Here is a 25165-nt window from a genome sequence, read left to right on the forward strand (position 1 = left end):
CCACAGGCACCATGCTGCCCTCACTCTCCCCATCAGCTGCATCTCCCCCATCACACACACACACACAAACTCTTTAATGCTTAACACTGTTCCAGTGTAATGTTTCTTAGAACTGCCACCTCCCTGTGAAGAGAAGATAGTCCATGCTATAATTAAAGGAGCCAACTTTAATAAAGTAAGTTCTGCTGTAGCTTAAAAGAAGGAAGATTTAAGAAAGAAGTACGAACCATTACCTCCTTCTGTTTGCAAGGAAAGCCCTGCTGGCTCCATGCCTGGATAACTTGAAATGTAGGGCTTGGATCTCTGGTCCAGAAAGCAACAAACTACTTTTCCAAAATAAAAAAAAATTGCAGCATTGATTTTTATTTTTTTTTTACAATTTTTGTGTGAGGTTTTTGAAGCATGTGCAACTTCTGCCAGCGAACCGAACAAAAGCATATCCTCAAAGAAATATTGACAGAATTATTTGCACAAGTGAGGCAGAGGTGCTTGCAGTTCAGGTCGATGCGTTTTGTCTCTTGTGCGGAAGCGAAGCCACTGCTGCCAGAAAATGACTGAAGAGACCTCCTTGAGCTATTAGCACAACAGGGAAAATGCAAAGTCGCATGGTGATAAAATGCTTTTATTTTTTTTCCCTGAACGCTGACTCGCCTCATCTATTACTGTTTCTTCAGAGTACTTAATGGTTTTCCTGCTGCACCAGAGGATCTTTTATAAAAGCAGCCCTGACAGTCTCTCAGGGATGCAGCAGTGAGAGTGCTCCCATCCCCTGCTTTAGATGCAAAGACACAAGAGGAAATATGAGATCAGCATTTTGTCCTCATTCATTATTCTTATTCTCTGGTGGGAAAAGCAGTTTCAAATTGCTGGGGTCATCATCTTTAGTGTGCTAAATATAAACTGCAGGTCATATCTGCACACTCATAGTATTTTCATGTAACACAATGATGCAGTTTAAACTTACATGAGCATTTTGTTGCTATTTTGAAACAATTTTTTGTATTAGACCATAAAAAAGTTTGTTTTGAAATTGTGATCCCTTCCATTGTAAGTTATATCTTCCATATAAGTAACCATGGTTATTGTAATGTGTGTATTCTATATAAAAAGACAGCTGCCACTAGCTGACATGTCTGAAGACAGTAATGGACATTGTTACGAATATTTTCAGAGCAGAGACAGGTAAATTTATTAGACGTTCATTGAGGTCATATTTTTTCAGAGGTCTGGTCTTGCCATTTGATTTACATCGCATCTCCTTCCTTCTCCGTTCTTCTCCCACAAGATGCCCCCAGTTTACTGGGGTTAAAAATAGAAATATCCCTCCAGTGCAGTTTGGGCCTAACTTTATTTTCACGGGGGAAATGAAAAGCACACATACTCCTCTGCCTGGAGGGACGGAAGGAAAAACAATAACCTTCAAGATCCAATGACAAAGATTTTCAGTTCAGATTAAAAAAAAAAAAAAATTAAAATAGAGGGAGCAACTGCCCAAACAAAAAAGTCATTTCTCATGTTTAGAAATGTCAAAAGGTGTAGTTTCTGCTTTGTTTTATGAAAGACTGAAACCTCCCTGCTCCACCTGAAAAATCAGATTCTATTCAAAAAGTGTCAGAAATAAAACAAAAACTGAAAAAGATTTCATCTAAATGGCTACAATTATGTTTGGATGGCAGAATAACAGTCACAGTCTTTGACTTTGTCCTATAGATATTTGTGTTTCTTTTGCCCAATCAATCCTTCTGATCTTACCCTTTGCAAACATGCACACAACCCTTTAATAAGACATACTTTTTTGTTCATTTTCCTTAACAAAGAGCAAGCAATCTTCATATCTCAGCTGTGGGAAAAAAAGACAAGGCAGGCAGATGATAGGATAGAGGAGGAAACGTAAGGATAGAAGGACTGAATGAGCAAGACAGCGACATTGCGAAAAGAATGGAGACGGATGAGAACATGACACAGGCTGAAGTCAGAGTGTGACAGACTCGCAGAGGAGGAGGAGGAGGAGAGCACAGAGGAAGGAGGGGGCAGGGATGCTAGATGAGTCAAAACCCCTGAGCTCCTGTGAGTTCTCTGTGAAAGACACAGTGCTGAAAAGATGGATAACATGTGCCCTCTCTGCCAAGACATGCCAACGACAATGACATAATTATCATCAAACAAGCAAAGACACGCGGAGAGAGCCTCCGACTCACGCTCGGATCTTTTATTTATTATTATTCACTCAGTTATTCATCATTTCCCTCGCACTCTCAGTATCATTTTGCAATGACATCACTTGCAAAGTCTGTACTTAAAGATATTCTGGAAAGAAAATAGTGCTCTTACTTCTACAGACAATTTGCATCAACACTCTTAAAGAACAGTTTTCACATATTAATAAAATAAGTACTTTTACATCAGTTTACACAGCTCTATATGGACTCTTTGGCTTGTAGTACAACTGGAAAAATAATGCTCACAGAATCATGTTTAACAGGCTACAATTAGAGCAGGAGAGGTGGTTTCACTCCTTCATATTATGCGTACTGTGTTTGTGGGGGAGTTAATAAAATAATGCTGCACAGGAGTCTGGTGAACCTCGACGTCACTGTTGGCGCTCTTTATCCGCGAGCCTCTTTGCTTTGTTCTGGAGGTAACGTGCTTTGCCCTCTTCAAAACGTCTCTGCTCGTCCTCTCCTTCAATCTAAAGTAGAAAAAGCAAAAAGACAAAATTTGTTTTTAGATGCATTTGTCATTTACTCGTAAGTGCTCACTGGAATGTTGCCTCTGCAGCTGCATTATCCAAGAGAATAGAACCCTGATCTAATTTACCACACTGTGCTGTTGTAATAATAACCATTCATCATTTTTGGTGAAATAGACATGGTTGAAAGTTAAAAAAAGGCCTTTTCTCCTATAATGGGTACATCAACAAATCTGGATGCATTTAAAAGGCACTGCAGTTTTTAGAAGACAACTTGTTCAGGCAACACTGATGCAATATTGGGAAAATGGGATGAGTGAGTCAGACAAGCAGAGCTCAAAACTAAGATGTCAGTAAAGTAAAAATATTTGTTTTGTATATATATATATATATATATATATATATATATATATATATATATATATATATAGTTCTAATAATAATGCCACCTCACAAAATCACCATGCACACAAGTTAACTCAACACTGGCTCTGTGATCTTTGCCTACNTATAGTTCTAGCTATGACATAATAATTATCATAGCAATATATAATAGGATTTAAGAAACAGTATCAGTAGTTGTTTTTCTGTGTTTAAGTAAAAGCAATTAGATTTTAACATTTTTGTGCATAACACTGTGAAGCCAAAGTGTTTTTGCTTAGTGCTCATACTGACCCATGCTTAAGTGCACCACACTTACTGATATTGACAAATTATCATTCCCAGAAATTCCCAAAAGCTCGCCCGGTTTCACAGCTGCTTTGAATCGATCACATTCAAATTTGTTTGGGGTTTTTTTTCTGCAAAGGTCTTTCAAACCCTTTTTTGGGACTTTGACTAACATGTAGCCCAGCTTTGGTGCTGATTTGTGGGAGGAAGAACTTGCTAGTCTGCACAGTTAATTAGACTGCCTGGCAACCTCATGTCTTAAACAATACCACCACCATCGACCGTGTCAACATTTAATTGTATGGCACTGTCTCCTCCCCCACTACTTCATTTGAGTACTCGCTGCTCCAGCAGAGAAGGTTTAGGGAGCATTTAACGTGTTTGTGTGTGGCTTTCTATGCAAAATGTACTGCAGAAGTAAAGGCTCAGATAGAGGCTTTTTTTCGGATAGAGGCCCTTCGTTGTGCGCACACCAGGTGGTCTGAAAATTCAAGAGCACCTGCAACCCAGAGGAAGTAGGTGCAAAGCTGGCAGATTGCACCTAATGAATGGAGCAGGGTGGGAACAAATTGAACACAACATACCAGGGACAAGCTGGAGGGGGGGTCATGACTCAAATGTGATGAGAATATGAGCACAACACCACTGTGAATATCTTATCAGGGAGCCGGTTTCAGAAACATATAACTGCAGTAGTGGTTTGTTTGTGGAATGCCAGTTATATAACATACCGCTCAGCCAGTTCTGCTTTTGCCATTCAGCTGAATGGAATTAATAATTCCAGCTCAATGATTTTTAAAAAACAGAGACATCAAGTTTCAGCACAACTCAGCATTTTTAAACTACAACATCAGATATAATGTCACTACAATCTGTTAAACTGTAAAGATATCAAATAATATAAACGTGTCAAATTGTAATAAAATATTTATTTTCTGTCTGTGCGAACAATCACACGTTATCTATTAACAAAGCCTGAGACAGAAATATTTAGCTAGTTAACACCTCAGACTGGACTCCAAAAAGCACATCTGCACAAGTTCAAGAACACATCTGCCATTGGATCAAATGATTTTATTACAATTAGAATTTAGCACAAAGTCAGTGAGATCAGTAATATTGAAACTTTTATGCCATATTATGTTTTTTCAGTATTCAATAAAAGGTTTATCATTAAAGATTTCTGGAGCGAGAGCAGAGAAAGATGCATGTTGGTAAAATAAGAACTGTTTGACCTTTGTAAACGTGTCTGAAGATGAGTTGTGCACAAAAGGAACACATGGATGCAAGTTCTTACACAGATACTGCAAACGTGCTGGGACTCCTGATAGAATATCTGTTTTTGCATTGTTTGATGATTAAGTATCGCCTAAAAGGTTAAACTCAGGTAACATTTAATTGGTTTGTTAGGACTGTGGCTTCTTTTCAACCAATGTGAAAAAGGCCAAATGTTGCAAATGTAAAAATACAAATACTTAACAAACTTGTTTCAGCAGCCGGCAGCGATTGGCTCTTCTCAACATCCACCTAGTACTCTGTATATTTACATGAATAATATTCACCAAAGAGTCCATAAGAAGTCCATAAAAATCCACAAACTACTACCTTAAGAGCTGCAGCCTAAGGTTTGAGGTCTAAAGTCTGAAAATAAGGGAAAATCTGTGGCCAGACCTGAGTGCAAACAAGAAGAAAAAAGGAATTATGCAGATAGCAAAGCTTGTAAAAGAGACCTGCTTACACAATGCCATCAAAATGCCAGGAGGTGTTCCTTTGTGTTGGAATGAGACGTTATTAGAGAGAGCATCTGTGGCACTGCTAAATGTCAGTGTTTGAAAAGTAGCATCAGGCTCTATGAAACAGGGTCTGACAAACTGACCGCATTCTTCTCTTAGACCAGGCTGATTCTGCATAGCTAAATTCTATAATTGTGTTTCCAGTTTTTCCCTGAAGTGCAATTGTTTTTTGTAGGGTTGTTAGTTTTCTCACATAAGTCAGCCATAAATACAGCTCAAATGTAAAGAATCCGAAATGGTAATGGCAAGTAGTATTGCATTCAGTGTGAAAGACTACAGAAATATCTGAGGGGAGAATGAAAAAACTTTGTAAATCTGGAGTGTTTTAAAACATTGTAATTTGATTTTGTCAAAGGGCTGTTTTTCTCCATTTGCTTTGTATCAGCCACAGAAAAATGCAGAAAAGTTTATTTTTTTAAGTAGTTTCTTATTGCTATTTTATCTACAAGACACTGTGAAGGAAAAAATGTCCTTGTTAAATGATCTTGGGCCATTTTTACATGTATTCAAATCAAGAACTGATAACTGTAAATGTAGTTCTTTAGGATCTGAAAAAAACCATCTTTACTTAGTTACTTGCATATAAAATCTTTCTTTTCACTAAAACAAATTAGTAATAACAGTGAGAGGCACTGAAAGAGCATCGAGCAATTTAACCAAACTGTAAAAGTGGCATGTATGGGTTTTGTTTTTGGAAAAAGTGTGTTTGTTCCACATGTCAAAGATGATTTATTGTGCCAAAATTAAACTTTGTACCTGGACACATAACTTCAATTTGGAAAAGCACTAACAGCAATTTGTACCATTAAACCGCCAGTGTGTGCGGCAAAATCAAAGTTCATTTTGCCTGATAATTATTACTAAATCCTGTGTTAGATAAAAATCACAAAAGGTCTGCAGGCAGAGACATGAGAACTTGTCATGTCAACGCAACTGTCAAATTGGACTTTGTTAAAAGCTTATAACATTTTTTTTGCTGCACAATTATCACAAAAGTTGGAACAGAAGACCCTCAGACAATGCTTCATAAAATCAATATTTGTTTCTTTACAGCCAGACAAAACATGTGTCCAAGCAAACTGCAGCTTAGAAATCATGTGATGGTAAACCTAAAGCTGGTATTTTGGTTTGGCCAAAAAGGAATCCTGTATTCTGACCACGACTTGGGGCAGCATAAAAAAGAAAGGAGAAAAAAATCATTGCTAACAACTATGATTTTAACATGATCAGCTCAAGTTGCCATGGCTACTATGCCCCACTGAACTGATTGGCGCCCTTATCACCGCTTGCAGCCATATGCCTTTCTTGGTGAAGCAGTCATACTGAGTTCTTTAATAATCTGGTCCTAATCAGACCTCCAGCCACAAGCAGTGTTGCATACATGATTAAAAAAAAATACTGTCTACAGCTGCAAAGGGCAGTCATTTCTGTCAATAGTTTACTTCACCCTATAACACTTGGACTATGTAAACATTGTACTTTGCATTTTTGCAAAGTACATGGTTTGATATTTTATTTAAAACTATTTTAGTTTTTTGTTTTTCCTTCATGAATTTGTTTTTAGCACATTATATTTTAGCTCTTGAAACATTATCATGTTGTCATTATCACCTACCTGAAGCGAGTTGAGGGTTCACAGATAATTTTTCAGAAATGAATGGTCTTTAATTGTTACTTAATTACCAACACAAATAATGATTTTGAATACTATGAAAAAGGTTTGGCAGTGGTTTACACAATTCATAATTCACAAGACTGAAATTTGTCAAAGCTTTGGATGAATTTTAAAAAGGCTTCAATTTACTGAAAAATTCTAAAATGCCAAACTGTGCACTTTACTAGAAGCCGACTCAAAGTATAAGACTGGTTGCCAAGCATTATTCCTCTTGCCTTTCTGAACAGGATCTAGTTTATTTTTGGCAGTGAATACATACATATTTAGGCTTCCATACATATTTATGAGTAAGCTATATTGAAAAAGCCTACATTAATTATTAAAGTCCTCCTAAAGATTTATGAACTGGGCGACAACGAGGAAAAAATAGCAACAAGCTTTGTGTGTCATGCTTTGGATTACTAGAGTCAGAATCCCTGGTGTGAGTGCACCCATTAACCCGAACATTTATGTCTTGAAAGGTGGGCTTCTAAAACTAAAAGTGAATCATTTTATGTGGACTACAGGAGGTTGCTATGACAACTGGCCTTGTTTTTTGTGTGTCAGAGGAGACCAGTTGAGTCTCTGCCAACAAGGAAGAAGGGAGATGGGAACGAAGAATGAAGGAAAAGGGGTGAAGTAAGAGTGGAAGGACTGGATGGAAGATAGAAGAAGAGGGTGGAAATGGAAACAAGGCAGAAAGAGTGAAAGAGACAAGGAGAGAACCATTACAAAAGAGAAAAAAAAGAGAAAGGAATAAATTAATATGTGCAAAGAACAGAGAGGGATTAATAAATGCACACACATAGCAAAACCACAACATTCTGACATTAGTAGATAAACAGGTTCTTTTAACCACTGGTAGGGGAACTGCTGACCCTTGAGGTTTTAACGTACTGGTAAAAGGTGCTTCCTGATTTTTTTTATTTCCACAATAGCCTGACATGCACATTTATCATTTCAGTATTTTTCAAGGGTACTGCTGGCAAGGCATTCCCTCATATCCTCCCTGCTCACCCTGTCCTCATGCCCTACTTCAGCTCTACCAGCATTATTGTCAGTCTATCTACAACCCCCCTACATACCCACACTCACACAGTGCCTCACCCCTGCTGAACTAAAAAAGGAAAATCTAAAGATAGTAAACGCAGTGAGCCCACTGGAGAGAAACCAAGGATCAGAGAATGTGGGGAAAAGCACCTGCAGTCAAAAATAGCAGAGGCAGGCCTTTCGATCAAGCTATTTTTAGAACACAACTGGGGCAAAAACTGTCACGGTGTCATAAAGATTTTATTGGTGAAGGTTTGATGTTTTTGTTTTCAGCTTACAGCAGTATTTCTATTTCTACTAGACAGAATTCGGTGAAAGAAAGGTAAGATTTTTTTTTTCAAGAATTTATGAATAAAACTGTAGGAAAAACAGGATAGGCCTATGCAATATAATGCAAATCTGATCAACGTCTTGAAAAGTAAATACTGCATGGATAAATTGGAGAACCAGAGAGATAAAAAAGGTGCAGAAATTCACCCCAAGTATCCACTTCACATTATTTGATCCTTTCATGAGGTGTTGCCAGGTTGCAAGTAATTAATGGACACGCTGTTATTTCAGCTCTGGTTTTAGCTCGGTGACAACAGGTAGATGCCAGTGCTGATGAAACACTGTTAGCAAAGTTTGACAAAACAAGTCTTTTTAAAGGCTTTCATATACTTGCTGCACTTTCCTCCCTTATGGTTCTGTCTCCACTGTAAAAGAAAATTTAAATGTAAAACAGTCTGACAGGTTAAATCTTATTTCCTGTACATGACGCTCCTCTTTCATACACAGAAGATCAACATCTGTGAACAGTTTGCACCTATTAATTGAAACTCCATGTGAGCCATGGCATGTTGAAGTCCACGGTAAATAGAAAGCCAGAAATAGCACCGAGCGAGCCTCACTCTGGTTCATGTAATTGGTACCCAGTGATCCATTCACACAAAAACACAATCTCACATGTCTAAAACAGTCGGCATATGTTGCATCTCCGGCCAACATTTTCTCCATTACACATTCAAACACAAAAATATGTCTCTTTGTTCCTTTGTTTACCTGACAAGCAATATCAAAGCACTGGCTTAGGCCTTTATTAAGGTTTTACGGTGGCCGACAGGTGCAAATGCAGAGCAAACGGCTGATCGTGCAGCAAATGGTGAACTGCCCTGCAAACATACGAATGATGCAAACTCCAAAACACACAAACACAAAAAAACAAACGCAACAGAAAAAACGCTGCAAAAGAAAAATGCTGCAATCACAGAAAATAGATAAAAGCAAAAACCTACAATCAACAAAACAAATGCAAAGGAAAAATGCTGCATATACCAAAAAACACTAAAAAAAACGGCCAAAACAACAGTAAGTAAAAAATGCTGTAAATTCACTCCACAAAACAGAAGGGCTCCAGACCCCTAGGGGGACTCAAGGTTGGATGTTTGCTCTCTGTGGATTTAGCAGTGTTTTCCTGCCGTTTGACCCGGTGCTGGCAGTGAGATGTCCTCCTAAACGTGGTGGTGCGCTTAGGGACCATCAACAAATTACAGAACCAATGAAACTTGAAAAACAAAAATTAAACAACATGTCATGTGAACTTCTGACCAGGATTTAAAGTTGAATCGTTTCACTAGACTGGACAAATAATACACCTAATTCTTTCTGATTTTAAAGCATTTTATATTTTTGATTAATGTTTTTATTTAAAAATTATGTTTTATTTCTCATTGGCTTTCATGTAATTGGGTCAGGTGAGGAAAAATTTATGTTGAATTGTTTCACTAGACTGGAATAATTACGCACACTCAACAAATGAAACAATGAATGAAACATGGAAGCTACTGACAAAAAAAAAACAAAAACATTTAGCTGTTTGCTGCGTGTTTGCACCTGTTGGCCACCGTAAGGTTTCCATTTATAGTATCAAAAATGTGAAAGCAGCCTGGAGATTTCTTTTTTTTTTTTTAGGAGGTTGTTTTTTTTCAAAAAATGGAAGTGAGCCCAGAAATTAGAATTAATCAGCACAGATATCCTAGAGTATTAAAATAAAAACCACGAGCAGCTCATGTAACACCAGGTAATGAATGCACAGAAGGGGAGGCAGACAATGGGTAAACGGGCGGGTTTTGTGAAATGGAAATGGGGAGAACGGAAGGCCAACCACAGGAGACGTGTGTTTGATGCCCATTTCTATCTGGCAGCAGAAGAAAAAGTGTCGCTTTTAGTGAAAACATGGTTCTTACAGATAATAGGCCACCTTCAAGTTCTTCAGGATGTTTATGGTCAAATAAGTCAATGCAGCAACCGTTGGCATGACAACCCACGTAAGACAACCCATTTGAACACGTCACACTCGTTTATGCTGCTAAGTCTGGACTTCTCCATGGAAATTATTCATTACACTTAAACATGAAACTCAGCAGGGCAGAGAGTCGTGCATCAATCTTTTTTATATTGTACAGTGAGGTATAAAGGATTTTTACAGTGCATTATTAAGAAAACTCTGTTCGTTATTTGGATTTTGAAAAAGACAGAGTTTACAGAAATCTTAGTTCCTTTCTGTCTGTATTAAGCTGTCATTACTGCTGCTCTGGCTTCATTTTCAATACATCTCCCTCCCTCATGAAGTGGGCCACACATACTTAAAATTTCATGATTACTTCAGGTACTTACTCTGCAAATGTTGTTCAAGTGTTCACTTGAGAAAATAATGACCTGCTGTTGGACTTTTAAATTTCCCCGAAGCTGCACAGTCAGCTCCTGTCATTGTTGTACGTTATTGACTGAAAAAGCAAGTTAAATGGTATCATTACCGAGAAAATTTCTGAAGACATTCCGAAGGGTGCCAATGCAGCGACTTCCCAAAATTCCAACATAACGTTGATATTCTAAGACAAAATAAATTTTGTCGAATGAACTGTAAGAAGTGTAAAGAAAAACAATATAAAAATATATAATTAAAGCTGCTAACAGTGGGTCAGTAAGATCACCATGATGACCGCACACCTGTGTTTGTCACTCCCTGACCGCCAGGTTCATGTGAGGCAGACTAAACATTAAGCCTCAAACAAACACTTGTGCAAAAAGTCAGATCTTATAAATTCTTGAACTGTTTTTTGCAGAAGACTCTGATTGTCACACATGAGTTTTCTTCTTTCTGCAGTCTTTTATGCAGGAGATATGGCAAGTAAAAAAGACCCTTCACTTCCAGTTTTAAAGAGCATATTGTGAACTCAATTATATCTGAAGTCTACAAAAGATTGGGTGTGTGCTCTGTATTCTGAGGGGACTTGAAAGAAAACTGCAAGTGCTATAGCATGTATCTCATGTGCTTTCCCAAAATCCCATTGCTCTCTTTTTTTCCTTGCTGTTGCTGGCATTTTTGTTTTCTACATTATGCTACGCACCACTATCAAAGGTCATGGCTAACTGTTCTTGATCGAGCCACATGTGCATATGTTTATATTTTGTATATTTTATTTCAAAGCTGCGAGATGAGAAACAAGGCAATTATTTTAAACAGAATAGTAATAAAGGTGCTTCAGTGCAGTGCACTGGCACTCTTAATAAATCATTCAAAGTAGATCACACAAGCATTCAGCATTCCAAAAACAAATTAGACAAAGCAGAATATTTTAGCGATAAAACGAGACAAAAAACACAGTTTAATCGCTTAGAAATGAGTAGTTTGGAAATGAAACAATGGCTGCTCAATGTTGAGTTATCAGAGCAGGCTGCTGGCTGGTTTGAAAACTGCCTCTCTGGGAGGACTCGGTGTGTTAAATATGATGGTATTTTGTCTAATGAATTACATGTCACCTCAGGGGTCTACTAACATTCTGTTTTGAGACCACTTTTATTCAGTATTTATGGTAACAATTTGGGTCAAAAAGTTTCAAAGGCAGAGTTTAATTTCTTTGCTGATGATACTGTCATTTACTGCCGTGGTTTGATCCTTGCTCAGTCTCTTGAGTAATTGCAGTTTGATATTGTACACCTGCTTGATGTCAAGCTTGTGCTGAATGCTACAAAAACTAAAATGATGACTTTTTCCAGTGCAAAGAAGACGTCAGACTCTTCCCCTAACTCATAACCCTAAATAGAAATTGGGAAAGTGACATAGTACAAGTACTTAGGTATTTTATATGATGAACTTTTGTTGAAAACCTTGTAAATAAACTTAAACTATTTAAAACTATTTTTTTTGTTTTGTTTTTTTATTAGAAACAAATACTGTTTTTTCTTTGCAGCCCAAAAATAATCGGTTGAGGCCACGTTCCTCCCTCTGCTGGACTATAGTGACCTGTTGCACGTGCACCCCTCTGCTCAATCCTGGCATCCTTTGGATATTGTTCACGACAGCCCTTTGAGGTTTGTTACAAGCTGCAAATCTCTGATACATCATTGCATCCTGTATGCCAGAGCTCAGTGGCCTTCCTTGGCCATGCACAGACGCACACATTGGTATTTTTTTATTTTATAGTCCCATTCTTGGTCTGCTTCCCTCCTACATTTGTCAATACAAATATTTTTAACCAGCAACTACAAACTGCACTCAAACGACTTTCTATTACTGATTGTCTCTAAGGCTTCTAAGATCTCTAACCCTGCACCCTGAAACCACCTGCTTTTACAACTCTGAGGTCTGATCTCAGTTGGCACCTTTAAAAAAGTGGTAAAAGACTGAGAGGCTGACTCCAGGAGACTCCAAGGGCTCCCTTGTAAAATAGTTCTTGTGATCTCAATGGGACTCACCTGGTTACATAAAGGTTAAAAAAAAGTTTTTATCATTAAAATTAAATAAATATTGTATTAAAAATAATCACAAGCCATTAAATCCTTGTAAATCCAAGCTGGAATATGATCTCAAAGGCTCATCTCTTGTTTAAATCTCACTCGCCGACAACATGAATTCGCATCTCACAGAAAAAGTTGGGCGAGATTTCAAAGGATCATCACAGAGGCAGTCGGGGTGTGTGAATGGCGCCAAGAAATAATTCAGAGCTAAACAGATGGCTTGTGTGCATAATTTTTGCATACTAAACAGGGTTTGGATCACCGTGCACTGCAGAGCAAGAGCAAACAGCAGGCATTTCTGACCTCTCTGTGTTAACATGCACTCTTTACACACGGAGTACAGTAAATGCTGAGTCAGACAGACAACGACATCCAGGAGTGTTTTGGGAAATAAAAGTGATTTACAGGTAATACCCTGGTTCAACAAACAATAAAAATAACTGAAAGAAGAAACTCTCTCTCTCTTGAAGCATGATAAAAATCCAAGGCATGTCTTCCTTATCCATACAATCTATGTATAAGAAAAGATGACATACAAATCATATTTGTCACTTTCATCTGTATAACACTTGTGTCAATTTATAAAGTCAGTATTGAGAGTGGGAGATATACAATCTTGACCCAGATAAACAAATTTTACCATGAGGTCTTATTGAAATGACAGATCTCATAAGAAAATTGGTTGGTACCAACCTTCAGAGGAGGGACAGGCAGTGGCTTATTGTCCTTGTCGAGGGAGATGAAGGTGAAGAACGCTGAGACAGCACGATATCTCCCTTTCTCCTCGTTCACCAGTGAGGCGGCATCCACCAACACTTCAATTTCCATGGACTTGTTACTGACAAATGTGAGCCGCCCCGTCACAGTCACCACACAGCCTTTGAGAGAGAGAGAAATAGACATGTCATAAACTCGTGCTTAGTGTTTTTAAATGCATGCAACTATATTATCAAAACATCTATTTATTCTCAGCAGAGGCTTCATATTGATTTAATACCAATTCTCAAGAGTATTTTAGCTTTTAGGATTTTTTTTAATATTTATTCAAAATACTTGGTTTTCTAGCCATTAATGAAAAGTATTCTTTCACAAAGGTAAATAAAAGAAGATGCAATAGAAAGAACAACACTAGATTGTTTTTGCACCAAAATTTTGAGGTTTTAAATCATGAAAAAACTTTTACTGAACATATCATTCATTTTAGCAACATAATATCTAGATATTGTCACCTACTACTGAAAGACAAACTATGCTGTATTTGCCTGTGTGTGTATGTATGACCATGTGTGTGTGTGTGTTTCTGTGTATTTATCTGCCATCCAAGCAAAATGTGTCATAATCCAGGGAACTAATAATAACGAAACTCTCAGAAAGTAATCACTGGATGTGCATCCAGTGATCCAGTCACATTTTGAAGTCAACCCAATTCAAAATGGCTTCCACAGCCAACTGATCTTAGCAAACACAAAAATGATTATGACTGTCAGTTTTATAGATATTAAACTAAAGTTTTGGTGTGGTAGTAGCTGAGAATCAACACATACTCTGACCACTACAAACTGTGCTACATCTTACTTTTAATCATTTAAGCATTAAGTAGTAGTCAGCCCTGCCTGTCTGTTAGCTATATATCTCATGAACCTCTAAATGGAATTGAATGAAACCTTCAGAAATAAATCACTGGATGTTAATGTTTGTACCATGCAGAACTACAGAGTATTTCCTCATTTTCTTTTTGATTTCAAACTAAGAATCTAATTCATCTAATGCATCTGAAAAATCAAAAGTGTCTTCTTTTCTCCTTTTGTCAACACAGGAAGATAAAAAAAACACCCAGCTACTAGAACTGGGCATAGCTGATGTGTTTCTTTATTCTCTTTGATGTGCCTGCATCGGATTATTACTGCTGTTGCCATAGAGACGAGGAGAGAAGGTGTTATCTCTGCAGTCTGAGACAGATCCTGGGTAAGTGGCTAAGCTCTTATAAAGCAGGCAAAGTCCTAAGTAATAAAACACAAACGTGAAAATAAAAAAAGGCTTTTATTTAGGTTTGTTGTGTTGGGAAATCCATTTCTATAGTACAAATACCTGTGCATCAGGCAAAAGTGTATTTATTTCAAAAAAGTCCTGCATGAAAAATGCTACTTGTGTAAAAGTAAATCAGTATCATTAACTAAATGTTGTCCCAGAAGATTATCACCTTAAAATTTGGCCAAAAACAAAATTCAGTTGTATGTTGCCTATAAATGTTCTTAAAACTAACCTTGTTTAAATTCAGCATGAGTGGTCTGACTAACTTGAAATAAAAGGTTTATGGTCACTCTGACTACCAAAGCTTGCTGACATTAGATTAGAAACAAAGTGATATTCCTACATTTTAAGCCCAAATATCGACACCATTAAACATATTCTTGCCCTGTGGTGGTATTTTTACTAGAAAACTTAGAGCAGAATCTCAGTCATGAACCAAAACCTGCTCTGATAATGTCAAAATGGTTTCTCAAAATGGTTCACTCAGCAGCATTTTCTTTACTTTCTGATCCTCCATATCAGTTAAACAGTTTTTTTTTTTATTTTAAAAGCAAATCTTTTCCTACCTTTTTCATTGTGTAGTTGGTATCAAGTTTGTAATATCTATATGTAGTTTATAGATTCACTAAGTAAGATACTTGGTTTTACTTTAATGCCACAACTACTTTCCTTTAAAGGTTTATGAAATAAAATAAAAAATACTTACAAATTGAAATTAATGACAAAACCCAACAAGTAAACTTACAGTCGCTCAGCCTATCTATCATTAAACAAAATGAACCATAAAAGAAAAAAAAACAAACATATTAGCTTGAAGAAATTGTGGCTACATGAGCAAGAAGAAAAAAAACAACTTTGAGGAAAAACTGTAAAAGGTTGATAAGAGTTCAGTGACTCTACATCAAGATGAGTCGTAGAAAAGCCAACACACTGACGCTATTTATCTTCTTTTTTTTATCTGGGCCCTTTGAGCGTTTTAACATGTCACAGACAGGAGCAAGTCCAGTCTCATTCAGATAAAATGCTTCTGGCACAAATCTATCAGGCTCGGCACAGGGAAGTAAGTGTGTGCTACACCAAAACCAGTCTTGATGATGGATGATTTTTAAAAGACCTTCATGATTAATAATTGATTTATGCAGTAAGCAGATCTAGCACTTGTGCAGCACTGAAGGTCAGGCAACATGGAAATCTGGCAGAGTCCCATTTCTGCCTAATAACGCAAATCTGCTGTAAGGAAAGTGCCCAGGCTTCATGATGTATGCATAAAGCTGATACCGTGCTGAGCAACCGATTTACTACTTTCATACAGCCTGCCTCAGTAAGGTTTGGCTTCCTTGGATATTTTTTTTTAAATAACTAACAGCATTATCATTTTCTTTTAAATATGAAAATAGTCAAAGATCTGCTACATTTTCACCAAAACACCGCCTTTCAGTGTGAATTTTAAAAGGTTTTCCATTACTGAAATGTCATGACTGTACGAACAACAAACCATGCCTTATCAGCAAAATAAAAATGTATCATCTATAAATAAGTACACCATTTTGAGTGTTCATGATGAAACACTGATCTTTTTATTCCTTTTTCTCACCTTCCTCACTCACTGAAAAGTCCTTTCATCTGGCGCTCAGCTTTTGAGGTTTTGTGCCTTTCTTCTCATTATTTGTGCTCCTGGTTATTTTGTTGTAATGGATCATAGAGAGGAGCACTGACTGAACTCTAACAACAATAGCAAGCATCTAACAACCATATTATATATCCCCCAATGAAAGAATAATACCCATTATTTTATAACATGGCACTGCAGCTGCTTTACTTTTTGTAAAGTCTGCGATTGACGGTTGGTTTATTTGGTGCAAAACTGGCTCTTTCTGGCTCTGTATGGTTGACTTTTATACCAATAACCCAATCTAAATTCATATGTTAAAGCCACTTAAGCAACAACAATAGGGAAAAACTACATGGTGGCTCAAAGAACAAGAGAAATGTCCTCCAAACTCAGTAATAATTAAACCAGAACAGTTTTTAATAACACCATCTGTATCATTTTAGTAAAAAAGTATAATTGGTCTCTAGGTAAATTGGCTGATAAATGAGGCATGAGACAAAACACAACAGAAAGTGAGATTTGTAAACGTTGTCACAGGAAGCAAATTACAACAAATTAGCTCATTTATTAGTTGCATAATGTATTTTAATGGCAAAAATAAATATTTCACAAATGTTACTAAACTCCTCTAAATCTGAGAACTACCTAATTATGTTGTTTAGAATGGTTTAAAAAAGGCATTTTTTGCAAGTTTGTGATCCTTAAATCTCTTGTGATATTTGTTTGAAGCTCCCACTTAAAGAACAAAATGTTATTCCCTGAAAACACCCACCAGATGCAGATTTTTAACAATCAGTGGAAAAATAATTTCAAATGTTTTCAACCTCTTTCCCCTTTTTTGAGACACCAACACTGGTGCTTATATCTCAGCTGGTATTGAGGAAACTACAATAACTCTTTAAAACGTCTGAGACACGGAGGGTAAGATGGCTGTAACACAATGGAGGAAACACAATCCCTTTTCTGGTCTATAAATAACAACAACCTTAAAAAACAACAACCTCACACTCCCCATCTCTTGGGAAACAGAAACAAAAAGAAAATGTACTTTAAGATCTCTAAATTTTCCCAGAGGTGCTTTGGACCTAGTTTATGGCTTTTTGCCTTTTTTCTTCTTCTGTTGACTATACATGACAAATTTTTGGTTGCTGTTGTTTATCTCTCGAGGTCAGACAACCTAAAGGTAAATGGGAAGTCTACTAGTGACATAACACCTAAGTCACAGTGAAAGCCAGCTGAAATCATGTCAACACAACATAAACTCAGAGGACAGTGGGGAAGCAGGGGCACAAAAAGGAGCAGATAAAATATGTGGACATGGATCTCAAACAACTTCTACTTTTCTACTTTATATATGGACTGTTTTTTTGTTTTTTTTCGCCTTGCAATTGGGATTCAGTTGTGGTATGCATCCTAACTTAGCCCATTTTAAATGTTTTACACATCTCCTCCCTCATATCCTGTCACAATGTTCATGTGTCTTTAGAAAAACACATGAACTGAATAAATTATCCTTGCTTGAATGAAGTTGCCTGGATTTAGAAACACATGTACTGTAAATCCAGAGCTCTAGGAGCTGACCTAGCACGGTCGTGCAGAGCTGTGACATTTTCCTTCCACTTCATAATTCAACAATGGGTAGAGATGAAGCTGCTCTATTGTTAACATTTTGTCCCGGGGTAGTCATAACATCTGAATGTTAGTACAGGATGTCTGGATCACAGTATGTTCAGAGCAGGAAAAGAGAAAAACTAAAATACACCCAATTCATTTGTAAAAATACTTGCAAATACCCACAGCAGCCTAAATCTTTCTGCTAAAGTATTGTGTATCCTTAACACAATACTTTCTTTACACAGTTATTTCATTAACAATAATCAGAAATGACATGAATAACATTATTTATTTTCAATGCATGTCAGGAATTTATTATTTTCTTTATTAGACAGTTGAAAGCAAAGAGATTATATAAACTAGAAACAAAGAAAGTCACTAATAAAAAATGAATCGCGCAATTAGATCTTTTCAACCACTAGTGGTGCCTCAAAAGCAGCCAGTTTCATTCCACAAACCAAAACTAAACTAGGCTAAATACCAGCATCAAAAAGCTGGACACAGTGGGAGTGTACCACATGTAAAACTTCTCTTTTAATAATACAAAAGTTGTCCACTAGGTGTCAGTAATGCAAAAATAGCAAAACCCGAGCATAAAAGTGGAATATGATGCCATGTTTAGCTCCTCAAAATGGTAAAGTACCAAAGTGCCAAAAGGATCACCAGCACCAAAAACAACTTCATGAAAATAAGTAATTTTTGTCCTTTTTGTTGTCAGTTGTTTGTGTTTTCTCAGATTTGAACATTAGATCAGCTCTGGTGTCTAAACAGTACTGGTAAAAAAACATTGTAAAACAAAGTATTCAACTTCAGTAAAGAAGAAGCAATTTGAAATAAATCACCACTGTCAAAGGGACATATTTTCTGCTTGTTAAGATGTTGGTAAATAATGGTGTTTTCTACACTAAATGTAAAAAAAAAAAAAAAAGAACAACTAGAAATTTTTCTTTTCATTGGGAAAGTTGTTATCACAGACTTTATAGAAGCTTTATACAGCAAATACATTTCAATTAGATAAACCTGGATATGGAACACCGATTAACAATTATGCAAGAAACCTAATAACTGTGGTTAATGTTGCCTAGTTCCTTAAAAAATGAACTTGCGGATTATAAGGCTGCTATGCTCCTCCACAGTTTTAAGCAGTTAGATAATGTACAAGGAAAATCTTTGAACAATTTCTGAAGGATGCAAGCCACTATGATTGGTTTGTATCCTGACCAGAATGTGGGGATTTAGAGGAAACAGCTATTTAAAGCTCAGTGCGTTTTGTCGAGTACCCTCACCTTTCCTAATCTTGCGATGGAAGTTAATGGCATCCACAGAGGCAGTGACGATGTTAGTGTTGCAGTGCCGAGCTGACACGATTCCAGCAACCTCATCCATCAGCTTCATGGTCACACCTGTATCAAAAACAAACGCAGATTTCATTTTGTAATGCACATAGTTGAGCATATTTCTAAGGTTGCACATTTCCACACCAATTTAATTCAAACTTTCCTTACAAGTTGACCTAACATTGTCCTCCTTTGGTAATTAAACTACAACCAAAAGGATTTACTTGAACCCACGGACAGACAAAAGACTGCAGCCACTTTGACATCAACTATTGGTTTGTAAGAACCCAAAGATATCATACATGTCGATCGTGTAACTCTCAGGTCGCTTAAATTCACATAATTACACATAACACATAACTTGTAGTATAAATATAATACAAATACCCTACACAATTTTCAGGAAGGGGGAATAAAATGTTTTTTGGAAATGCCTGGTTTAAATGTGGGACTTTTAACACGACTCTCTTGAGGACTGACTCAGTTATGGAGCCAGCATCAAGAGGTCATTCAAAGAGCTGATCATTTTCTTAGATTTTAATAAAACCGTGTATTTTGCTGTTTAAAACAAGTGCAGTTTCATTTAAAACTAATTCAGTCCTTCGACAATAATGACATTCTGCTCTCCTGTCATTATCAGTGAAACGTCACACTCAGTGTCTCTTCAAATGAAAACAGGACTTTAAAGATAAATGGAGCCATTAAATGCAAAGATTTGTGGCCAATTTGGAGACCCAATTTCATACAGAATGTTGAATGTAGAAGCTAATGACTTTCCTGATGTTATTAGAAAACTATCCACCTCAAACTAAATTATGAATGACTCTACTTGCCATTTCCTCAACATTAGTTCCTTATTGAAAGTCATTTGTTCGATGGATATCATCAGACCACCAAAATGGACTTCTAAAGAGTTTAACTAAACTGATTCTCAGCCGGCTGCTAATGTAAATAATAAGTACACTTCTGAATTATTAAAATTTCCTATGTTTACAGTAGTCCAAGTTCCCCTTTCCCAAAAGAACCTGTTAATCTACATGTAAACAATATGTAATATATACTATACTCTATATTCTCTCACTTGAGAATATCAACTGCATTATTTGTTTCAATTGTTTCGTTCATGGTTCAACGTACACTACAAATATATATAGCCTAATGTTTAGAAAACAGTCTTCTGGAAGAATTTGCCCCAACATTATCTTTTTAGACAGACAGTAGATTTATTTTAATCTGCAGGATCTAAAGGCCCCAGAAGGAGAAGCATACAATCGTATTGTGGAAATGACCGGTTATTTGTTGAAAGGTTGTTACCTGTTGCACATTATAACAAGCTCAATCAATAAACACAGGCTCAGCGGGCCTGTTCCTGTTGCTGCCATAAAAATACATCACGTTTTAAAGTCACTGTCGGTAAAATGAATCCAATTTTCTGTGGGAGATAACGTTACAAATGTTTAACAGCCACCTGTCAAGCGTACAAGAAAAGAGGGGTATTTAATTGAAAAAATTACAGATTCTTATTTTTTTATTTATTTCACAATAAAATAAGAAGAATAAACAAGAAGAGCTTTATTGAAGGTTTATCTTCACAATGAAGATTAAATGTAACTCGTTCTTCCATGGAGCAGAGCTCATAAAGTGAAAATGATGAGGTCAGATATCTCCACACACACACACGCACACACACACACACACAGCTCTGGCAGCTGGTTACATGTGTAAAGGAAATAGTTGTTTGCTGATTTCTCTCAGAAAGTGGGACATCTTGCAAGGAGTGGGTAGGCTGAAGATCAGAAAAACAAGAGGATAACATCTGCTTCTCATCTCAGAGACAGTCTGGGAGTGTGTGTGTGTGTGACGTTTGTGTTTTTGTGAAAGTATGTTCATTTAAAGACAGACAAACCCTGGGCTCTACACACTCCAGTCGCCCCAGTTGTTCCTTTTGAGCTGCATTGTGTATCTTTTATGTTACAGAAAATCAATAAGAATGCTTGCTGGAGGCTGATTTTGCTCCCAAAGGTTTCCACCATCTGCACTGTGTGGCTCTATTTAAGACAGCCAAACGTGTGGGAGTAGAAACAGAATGTGATGCTTGCTCCCAAATGCAGGATCCATCATAAAACGAAGCCCACTGAGTTGATTAAGATTTAAACCTGCTATTACTTTGACATCTTTATATCCCAGTTGAAGCATTGCCGTCTTTTTATACCAACAGCTGCATTCTAATGCATATCCTCGAAGAAGCACACTGAACATCATACATACATTTCTTGTGAATAACTCAAACACTGAATCAAGCTCTGACTTTGATTCGTGATAATGTAACGATTAAACTCCGGCCACACAGCATGAGAGTGATCTTTTGCTCGATGACTTGATATGTGGCGTAACACCTGCTAAGTGGTAAGATTTTTCACTAAAACTGCCCTCTGATTGAAGCTGATGGTCAACCCTAAGGATCATAACAATGGCAGACCTAAACTTTGTGTAGGCAAAGTAATATCGTACTCCTGTTCTTAAACCTGTTGCAAAGCATTTTTCCGAAACCTTTCCCTGTTTCTCTGCATCTGTTATGCCGTGAAAATTGATGAGATCTCACCTTAGAATTGAAAATCTCTCCTGGGTGCAGGGCACAGCCCACTACATCTATTCAAAGGCTGGAGTGCTCATGTCTGAGCATGTAATGTGTAATGGAGAGGGATTGTGACCTCAAGTTGACGATATTGAATGAAAATGCTGCATCACATTAAAGTGATAATAAACATTTCAGGCTGAGATTATTAGAGTGCTTTTGAGGTTGAAATTGCTTCACAATGCTATTATTCAAATTTAAACCCTAAATGAACTCTGTTGGAGCACTTTAAAATCAGCCAAGATCAAAATAAAGACTGCTGAGGAATTACAGCACAAAAGTAAGATGCTATGCCTCACCCCCACATTTACATGACTTAATCTACGTTAGACTGGAATACAGTAATGAAATGAAAATAGACAGATGCAGTTTTTCAAAAAAGCATACTGAGCTCCCACGCTTGTGTCAAAATACAGCTCTCACACAGGTTGGAGATGCCCACGACAAAATTGAGATGGGTTTGAGAAGAGTTGTAGATCCAATTTTAAGAGAAAATTTGTTGCACACATTTTTTTAACATGTTCAAAACTCAAGGAATGGACTGGAATGTCTCAAGATATTCTGGAAACGCCCTTGGGAGAGCTGTTGGCCAGAAAGTCCCCACTGGTTTCAGCCCTTTACAGACAAATAGTGTTTTTTTCTTGTTAGTTCAATCTTGTTTTAGAACAATTAGTGTGAAGTTACGTTTAATACCCAATATATCTACTTGCAACAGCAACATTTGACTTAAATAGCAGGCGAGTGAAGGACTCCACTGTCCTGAAGGATCATAGATGATTGTCTTTATTAATCACCACCATCAGGAGCATTAATGCAACTCCTGCAAAAACAATCTCCTTGTGGAGTTATTGTAGAAGGTTGAAGTAATCCTCCATGCGAGCATGCAATTGAGGACAGCCCAGGCCAAGACAGCCCTGGGCCTGACGTTACACATTCACAGGATGACATGGCACTCATGACTCTCTCTTTGCCGTAGGGTGAGAACACGAAAGGCAAAGGGGAGGGGGGAGGGGTGGTGTGTGTGAAGAGGAGAGACAGCTCACTCTAAATGGGAAAAAAAGGGGCAATTAGCAACCAAGTCCCCAGTGCAGCCCAGTTTGCCACGAGGCAGAATACCTCTGTGATTTGATGCCTTGCGACAATTTCCCCAAATCTTTGTGCACAATGCTGTCCATGGGCAACATGCATGGGAAGAATAAAAAAAGTCTTCAAGGCAGCTCTTGTTGACCATCAACTACATACTCATATATGTATATTATATCTATTACATACACATACGTATATATATAAAGCTTCAAAACCTTTAAAAACCAGTTAAGATACAGTACACACCACACAAGGTGGACAAAAAAAATCTACAGCAAAATATGAGTGGCTTCTTTTTATATTCTCTCAACATTTCTGAAACTCATTCCTTTCGTCTTTCTACTTGTGTTTCTTCTCTCTTTCTCTTGTTATTGTCCTCTGCCTACCCTTATTGATGATTTCCTATCTCTTTTCTGTCATGCTTATCCCCTCCCCAACAAGTGCTTTAATCATGGACAGTACCAAACAGCTCAAATGCCTCCTAATGAGCTGTTACTATGGAAACCGCTCCAGTTACCAATACTGCCATGCACCAAACCCACCCACATTTTCTTGGAAACGCGCTGAAAATTGTATATTTTCTTGCACATTTTACCCTTCCAGGTAAACTTTAATGAACACTTGGTAATTTCTTTACAGTAAGTAGTTTGAAGTCATATAAATTGCACAAACTGCAATTATTATGTTTTTAAGTGTAAACTTTGAGCAAAGTTTAGGCCTTGGGGGGAAAAAAAAATCAAAGATGCTATTAACTTTTTCGCATATGATTTGGTCTTTAAAGCTTGAGTAATATGATTATTTAATTTACTGAAAAGAATCTTAGCTGAAAAATCTGCACCATTTTGTTTTAGGCTAAGCTTTTCATCTAGATTAGCCTTTTAAATGGGATATGTTCCAACAAGTTATCTCTTCTTATCTGCCATCTAACTGTATAAGTGACAAAATTTCCAACCAGATACAACCTTTTAATCAAACTGAATATATATTCACCTGAGTAAGCTTAAATGACCACACAACAACTTGCCTTTTAGACTTCTTTTGAGGCCCACAGCCTTACCAATCAAGATGCATGCTGTGATGAGTTGTGATTGGTGGAGGCTGTAGATGCTCTATGCTGCTCTATTCATGGTTGCAGAAAATGACTATAACCTGCTGAGCAACTTTCCCTTGGGAGGCAAATAGCCTTCATATTTGATGTCTAGGCTGAAAAGCTGTGTTTCACTGCCCTCTCTGGCTAAACAAGTCCTGATCGGTGAGGTAAAGGGACAATACATCGATCTACATCCACATAACAAAATCCAAACTGTAACCACATCCAACACTAGTGCATACTTCTTTGTGAATATAGTTATAAAGCTGTAGACTAACAGTTCTCCTTTATTGCGTGAGGTAGAGCAGATGTTTTGCTATGAATAATAATATCCATGTCAATGCCCTGTGAGGCCTTTATCATACAGAGTCCTCTATTTCCAGCTGAACCCCGGCAACACAACACCAGAACCAGCTATTTTGCAAACAAACCTGACAGAGTATTTATGTGGCTTTTTAAACTGTTTTTTCCTTAATTAAAAAAGAAGTTTGATATGCATTTTTCAGAGAGTACTGCAAGTTTCAAAAAACAAGAATAGTGCACTGAATGCCTCCATCTGTGTTAAATATGGGCACATTCACACTCCGAGAAGGCTCAGCACATTGGCTGCCCTGTTGCACCTGTCTATGGGCTGCAGATGTGTTAAATCAATTTGTGCATTTAGGCATGGAGGTTTTCTCTCCTTCACTTTATGTTAGACTTTAGCAAAGGGAAAGAAACATTTCCCTAATTTAATAGCTGGTGTGAAAATGGTAAAGTTGCTGTGCATGTATTTTAGACCAATTACAGCTTGTTTATTCCTTGTTGAAGTTGAAGAATTTGCCATTCTGAACTTGCAAAGTCAGACATAGATTCACTGTATATTAACCTTTTGCCCTGTTTTAACTTGCATGGATACAAGTTAGAGCATAAATACTGTATTTTGACTGCATGTGTTCCATAAAGCTGTTCAAATGTTTTTATTTTTAGCCAAGGCATTTAATATTAGGTCTCCAGTAGATGTAATGACAATGTTTGCTTCCTCAAAACTCCTGGTATTTGTGGATCTGAACAATCAACTTTTAGATGCACATTTAGTGGTTTGCTAAGATCTGCTATCAGCTGTTTGTTATATAATATTTCTGTC

At 37.2% G+C, this 25165-nt stretch overlaps 1 protein-coding gene across 4 annotated transcripts in view; it reads right to left on the reverse strand.

Annotated features, from left to right (window-relative positions):
- Positions 1 to 2194: 2194 nt before the first annotated feature.
- Positions 2195 to 25165, reverse strand: part of acot7 (acyl-CoA thioesterase 7) — a 43386-nt gene continuing 20415 nt past the window's right edge. For all 4 annotated transcript variants that reach the window (XM_017417627.2, XM_017417626.2, XM_037976799.1 and 1 more), the window contains 3 exons: positions 19178 to 19294; positions 13328 to 13512; positions 2195 to 2689 (listed from right to left, as the gene is read on the reverse strand). In XM_017417627.2, coding sequence (XP_017273116.1) covers positions 2591 to 2689; positions 13328 to 13512; positions 19178 to 19294 — 401 coding nt within the window. In that variant the 3' untranslated portion in view covers positions 2195 to 2590. The remainder of the gene's footprint in view (positions 2690 to 13327; positions 13513 to 19177; positions 19295 to 25165) is intronic.

This window comes from Kryptolebias marmoratus, linkage group LG8 (genome assembly GCF_001649575.2).
Source record: "Kryptolebias marmoratus isolate JLee-2015 linkage group LG8, ASM164957v2, whole genome shotgun sequence".
NCBI classification, from domain to species: Eukaryota; Metazoa; Chordata; class Actinopteri; order Cyprinodontiformes; family Rivulidae; genus Kryptolebias; species Kryptolebias marmoratus.